This window comes from Bufo bufo, chromosome 3, assembly GCF_905171765.1.
Source record: "Bufo bufo chromosome 3, aBufBuf1.1, whole genome shotgun sequence".
Taxonomy (NCBI): Eukaryota; Metazoa; Chordata; class Amphibia; order Anura; family Bufonidae; genus Bufo; species Bufo bufo.
In genome coordinates, this window is record NC_053391.1 from 222689747 (window position 1) to 222696553 (window position 6807).

At 44.5% G+C, this 6807-nt stretch overlaps 1 protein-coding gene across 1 annotated transcript; it reads left to right on the forward strand.

Moving 5' to 3' along the window:
* The first annotated feature begins 3503 nt into the window (after positions 1–3503).
* Positions 3504–6492, forward strand: LOC120993704 (uncharacterized protein K02A2.6-like). The gene has a single exon (XM_040422178.1). The coding sequence runs from the start codon at positions 3559–3561 to the stop codon at positions 6490–6492; it is 2934 nt and encodes a 977-aa protein (XP_040278112.1). The 5' UTR covers positions 3504–3558.
* Positions 6493–6807: the final 315 nt, after the last annotated feature.

Here is a 6807-nt window from a genome sequence, read left to right on the forward strand (position 1 = left end):
TTTGACTGATCAGGCTTTTCAGAAAACCGTAGCATGTTGTATTTTTACCTCCGGCCAAAAATCCTGAACACTTTGACTGAACGCCATTGACTTTGACTTTTTCCCATTGACTTGCATTAACGCCGGATTCGGCGCCGTGTGTTCAGTCAAACCGGATCCGGCTTTTGCATGTTAAACCCGAAAAATGTGAAAAAAAAGTTAAAGTCCATAAATGGCGGATCCGTTTTTTCCAATGCATTTTTTCATTGTGATCAAAATCCTGATCAGGATTCAAATGTAATCCGTTTTCACACATTTTTCCGGATCCGGCGGGCAGTTCGAATGCCGGATTTAAACAACGCTAGTGTGAAAGTAGCCTTAGATTGGAGATGCATAACAATTCCTATACAGCAGAAGTATCATTTTATATTTCAGTGCAGGTTAACATGTAGCTGTGTAGCGTAGTGGTTAAAGTTCTTGGCTCTAATGTAGAAGGTTGTGGGTTCAAATCTCGGCAGAAACATTTTAGAAATAGAGGCTAAAGTAAATTTATATATTTTATATTTTTTTAGTAGTTGTAAAAAAATGTATGGCACAAAATAAATGTGTAATTACAAAAAATAAATAAAATAAAATATATATATAATCATACTTCTGATATATATGAATGCATTTTATGTGGGAAATTACTACTGATGTTTTTAGCCAAATTATAATTTATATATACCTATATTATATATTCTAAATATATAATACTATATGTACATATATTATGGCTAAAAACGTATATATATTTAAATTACATGTAGCCTCTATTTCTGAAAAGTTTCTGCCACTCAGCTATAAAGCTGGATGATAAACTATGTCAGAAAAACCTCATAGTAATTTGTCATGTAGTAAGTATTCCTATACAGCAGAAGTATCATTTCATATTTCAGTGCAGGTTAACATGTAGCTGTATAGCGTAGTGGTTAAAGTTCTTGGCTCTAATGTAGAAGTTTGTGAGTTCAAATTCCAGCAGAAACTTTTCAGAAATAGATGCTAAATTGGATTTAAATACACTGACTCGAGCATCGCACACGAGGTACTGGTGTTCGGCCGAGCATGCTCGCTTAACTCTAACCCTAAGCATATCCACTACCATCAAGGGCACCTCAACTTCCATCTGGCTGGTGTTCCCTGCAATAGAGAGTGCCTCGGAGGATTTAGTGCTGTCTTCCTCATCTCTTTTTTTTTGTATTTACATTTAGTCTAAGACTACTAGTTGCCTGCTCTTGACATGTGCATGTTTGGTTTTTTGGTATTTGTTGATTAAAAATTAGCTTTTATTATTTCTTTATTTAATAAATTGTGGACACTTATATCTAACCTACTAAATTAAAACTCTCTACAGTAGACCCTTTGTGTGCTATATACTTGCATTTATCTGCATTTATTTTTCTCTTGTAGTAGCTAATATTGCAGTAGCAGCGTGTTATTAGACTGGCTGTCTTTTTCGCTATCTGCTTCTATGTACGCATTGTATCTGCTGTGATTCCAGTAGTGCAGACTGCCCGATCCTCTGAAGATGCCATGTATATGGCGAAACATGTCAGGGGGCAGCGTTTAGTATTTTAGGCTACAGCAGACCCAGTACAAGTGTGCAAGCTACCAAGTAGCTAGTAGGTAGTACAGTTAGCGATTGCGCCGCCATCAGAATTCAAGCACATCAATCGAATGAGCGAAAGCAGACAGTCAGAAGGCAGCAAGTGTAGCAAATGTATGGCTACCAATAACAGTCACAAATAAGGGCAACAATGTTATACCAATGTGTCAGAAGGAATAGACACTGAATAGCTAGTAGGCAGTATAGATAGTAACAGCGCCGCTACTGGATCCACAGCAGATACAATGCGTACATAGAAGCAGATAGCAAAAAAGACAGCCAGTCTAATAACACGCTGCTACTGCAATATTAGCTACTACAAGAGAAAAATAAATGCAAGTATATAGCACACAAAGGGTCTACTGTAGAGAGTTTTAATTTAGTAGGTTAGATATTGTGATGTTTGTGATAGATCACTGTGACCTTTACCCTCTTTCTCCTGATGCATGATGGGGGAGGAGGAGCTGTACCAGGAAGTCAGACAGTGTGTGAGGGGAACTGGAAGCAGACACATGAGGCTGAGAAGGGATTACATCTGATAAGGACAGAAGCTGTTTGGAATAAGACTCCTCCATGTAAGAATGCCATAATGTTCCGAGTAATAAACCTTGCTCTGGTTAAGTAGTACATCGGCCTGTGTGTGTAACTTGCTGAGCAGATACTGGCAGCATTGCCAGCAGCACCTGAGAGACACAGAGTGTCCAGGGGACATAACAGTGGCGACGAGGATTGTGGATTTTAGCACACATGGCCTTCATAGGGTTTATTCAACCATTTGATCCTGCAGCTGAGTCATGGATCTCCTGGGTGGAGAGGCTGGAACAGTATATGGAAGCAAATAATGTGACTGTTGAAAAGAGAAGTGCAGTTTTTCTCACTGCATTGGGTCAAGCTGCATATGGAACCCTCAGAGACCTTGTTTCTCCAGACAAGCCAGCCTCTAAGTCCCTGCCTGAGTTAATTCAGACGCTACATACACACTACAACCCGAAGCCGTTAGAAATCGCAGAGCGGTTTAAATTCTACAGTAGAAGGCAGCAGGCCGGAAGCATATAAAGACATATATCATTGCTTTACGTAAACTAGCTGCCACTTGTCAGTTTGGAGACTACCTACAGACGGCTCTCCGTGACATGTTCGTCATGGGACTCTGCGACCCAGCCATACAGAAACGTTTACTCACAGAACCCGACTTGACTCTGACGAAAGCCACTGACATTGCTACGGTCATGGAGTTGGCAACACGGGACACCACCCTACTGAAGGCACCACCTACAACTCCTGCAAGCCAGGGTGAGGAAATATTCCACACTGCTATCACTCAACGCTCGAGACGCCCGTCCCCTGCCACTCAGCTTAAACCTCGCCACCCTAATTCTTCTGTCTCTGGGACCCCGACTTGCTACCGTTGTGGTAACACTACTCACAGTGCGCCTGCTTGCAAGTTCAAGGATGTCGTTTGTTTTCGCTGTGGAAAGACTGGTCATATTGGGCGCGTTTGCCGCAGCTCTCGCTCCCCGAACACTACCACAAAAGATAGATGTAAACAGACATTCCGTGTGGATATGGACAATAACGGTTTTAGCTCTGATGAGGAGACCTGTGTCCAGCATGTTGGACTGTTTCGAGTAGCTGGGAGTACTCCGGCGATTAAAGTGGATGTCACACTCAATGGCTGTCCTGTCTCCATGGATGTTGATACAGGGGCAGCTGTGTCTGTCATTTCATGGACTGATTTAAAGGCATCGGGTCTGTCCCTGCCGCTAAAACCTACAAAGCTCACACTACAAACCTACAGCAAGGAACTACTACAGCCCTTGGGTTATGTACAACCCCTTGTTACATTAGGCAACCACAGTCAAAGTCTACGCCTTTATGTTGTAAGGAATGGAGGTCCTCCGCTGTATGGAAGGGACTGGATCAAAGCCCTGGGCATGCCTCCTTTTACCATTGCCCAATGTACATTGCTTTCTAAAGTAGACCATTGGGTGGAATCCCTGAAGTCACGTTTTAAAGAGGTTTTTGAGGACTCTTTGGGCACCGTAAAAGGAAAGATGGCCCACCTCCTCTTGAAGCCTGGTGCTACACCTCGTTTTTGTAAGGCAAGATCAGTACCTTTTGCCTTGCGAAAAAAAGTGGAAGCAGAGCTGGACCACCTATTGGCTGAAAAGATCATAACGAAAGTGGATAGAAGTGAATGGGCATCACCAATTGTGCCTGTCAAGAAAAAGAATGGAGACATTAGGATTTGTGGTGATTTCAGGGTAGCTCTGAACAACCAACTTCTTGTGGATCAATACCCATTGCCTCGACTTGAAGATTTATTTGGCTCACTGGCTGGGGGGCAAAAGTTTACAAAAATAGACTTAAAGCAAGCTTACCTGCAACTGCAAGTACACCCAGATTCACACCATCTGTTGACCATTAACACTCATAAAGGATTATTCCAGTATAACCGCATGGTTTTTGGCATAGCCCCAGCTCCAGCCATCTGGCAGCGGATCATGGATGAGGTACTGGCAGGAATACCTTTCACCCAATGTCTACTGGATGACATGCTCATCACTGGTCCCACTGATGAAGAACACAGAAAGAATGTTGAAGCTGTGCTAGGGAGACTCCAAAAGTATGGTTTACGTGTCAATCTGTCAAAATGCGAATTTCTCAAGTCTCAACTGGAGTTTTGTGCCCACACGGTGGACCGACATGGGTTACACACTACTGAAGAAAAGGTTAAAGCCCTTACCCATGCCCCTACCCCCCGGAATGTCACCCAGCTCAGGTCCTACCTTGGCCTCCTAAATTACTACCACCGTTTCTTGCCGAACCTAGCACACCAGCTCTACCCATTACATCGCTTACTGGATGCAAGAGCTAAATGGATATGGACAGACAAATGTGAAGAAGCTTTTCGGCTTTCTAAAGAACTCATTCTGTCTTCTCGAGTTCTGGTCCACTATGATTTAAAGAAACCCGTCATCCTGGCTTGTGATGCCTCGCCTTATGGACTGGGTGCCGTGCTTTCCCATGTCATGCCGGATGGCACGGAGCGCCCCATTTCTTTTGCCTCCAGGTCTTTAACCTCAGCAGAACAAAACTACTCCCAGATTGACAAGGAAGCTTTGGCCATTGTATGGGCCACAAAAAAATTTCACGCGTACATCTATGGTCGGGAGTTCACACTGATCACTGACCACAAACCTCTGTTGTCAATACTGAACCCTCAGAAAGGAATTTCTACAACAACCGCATCTCGCTTACAAAGGTACGCTTTATTTTTAGGAGCTTATGCTTATTCTATCAGATACCGCTCCCATGATACCCATGGCAATGCAGATGCCTTTTCCAGATTGCCACTAAGAGATGACCACCCACTAAGAGAGATACGTGTAGTGGAAGTACACAGGCCCCAATCTTGCATGTCCACCTCCCTGATTGCCAGACATACAGCCACAGATCCTTTCCTGTCTCAGATATTCTCTTATGTTCAGACTGGATGGCCAGAGAGAGTTTCAGGTGAATTTCGTCCGTACTTTGCCAGAAAATGTGAGCTTGTGACTAATGCTGGTTGCCTACAATGGGGCAATAGAGTGATTGTACCCCAGTACTTGCAATCAACCATGCTAAGGATACTGCATGAAGGCCATCCTGGTGTGGTGCGCATGAAGCAGCGAGCCCGGAGCTATGTTTGGTGGCCACAAATGGATACAGCAATTGAAGATTATGTTGCTCAATGTCCTGGGTGCTGTCAAGCCCAGCGACCCCAAAAGAGAGGAACCCTACAACCTTGGCCATGGCCAACAGAACCGTGGTCCAGACTCCATCTTGATTTTGCTGGCCCCATCCAGGGTAAAATGTATTTGATCGTGGTAGATGCGCATTCAAAATGGCCGGAGGTTTTTCAAATGCCTTCTATTACCTCAGCTGCTACCATTCTAGTCTTAAGGAAGCTCTTTGCTCAATATGGCTTGCCAACAGCCATAGTCTCCGACAATGGAACTCAATTTACATCGCATGAGTTTCAATCCTTCCTTAGTGGCTTGGGCGTCCAACACTGTAAAACAGCTCCTTATCATCCAGCTTCAAATGGGCTGGCAGAACGATTTGTGCAGACATTTAAGAAGCACTTACTGTCCACTCTGGACCAGGTTGGACTGTCAGAAGAGAAGCTGCTGGAATTCTTGATCATGTACCGTAACACGAAACACGCTACTACTGGGCTGTCACCGGCTTTTCTTATGTTTGGCAGGCATCTCCGCACCAAACTTGATTTAGTTCGTCCGCAGGAACAGTCACCAACACCTCCTCCGCCGGGCCGTCTGGGATTCCGTGCCGGTGATCTTGTATGGTCTCAGAATTACAGAGCTTTGCCTCCTTGGCTTCCTGGCGTTATTGATGGAACTCTTGGCAGAAGAATGTACCTTGTCCGCCTGGAGGAAGGCATTTGTGTTCGGCGACACCTTTCACAATTGAGGAAACGCATTTGCCGGCCACTAGTGACAAAACCGACCCTTCTTTCTAACCACCCACCAGAGTCTACTCTGAACTCTGCTGGTGACATATGGCATGGTGTCTGGCATGATCCCACAAGTTTACAACCAAACCCTGAACCGGTTGGTGACCATATTCCTGAAGAGCCCGGACATGTGCCTGGAGTTACAGAGACTGATTTGTCTGTGGGACGCCCACTGACATCTCCAGTACCTTTGACTGACTTTATCCCTCCCGGTGCTGTGCCTCTGCGTAAGTCTACCCGTCAAAGACGTCAAACGCCTCGCTGGCAAAGTGCTGAAATCTTACGGGACACATTGGAGGTCAGGGAACAGAGACAAAGGGCTCATGAAGTGCTGCGGAAATCACAGAACTGAGTTGGAGATACTACTTGCTGAACTGATCTCGCTTGCCTTGTTATGTTATGTGTTCAACATTTTGTTCTCTTGTTATGTTTTTTTTTTGTTGGGAAGGAAAGGAGGTGTGATGTTTGTGATAGATCACTGTGACCTTTACCCTCTTTCTCCTGATGCATGATGGGGGAGGAGGAGCTGTACCAGGAAGTCAGACAGTGTGTGAGGGGAACTGGAAGCAGACACATGAGGCTGAGAAGGGATTACATCTGATAAGGACAGAAGCTGTTTGGAATAAGACTCCTCCATGTAAGAATGCCATAATGTTCCGAGTAATAA

Coding starts and splice junctions, on each gene's coding strand:
- LOC120993704 (XM_040422178.1), top strand. CDS start 3,559: ATGCCTCCTTTTACCATTGCCCAATGTACATTGCTTTCTAAAGTAGAC.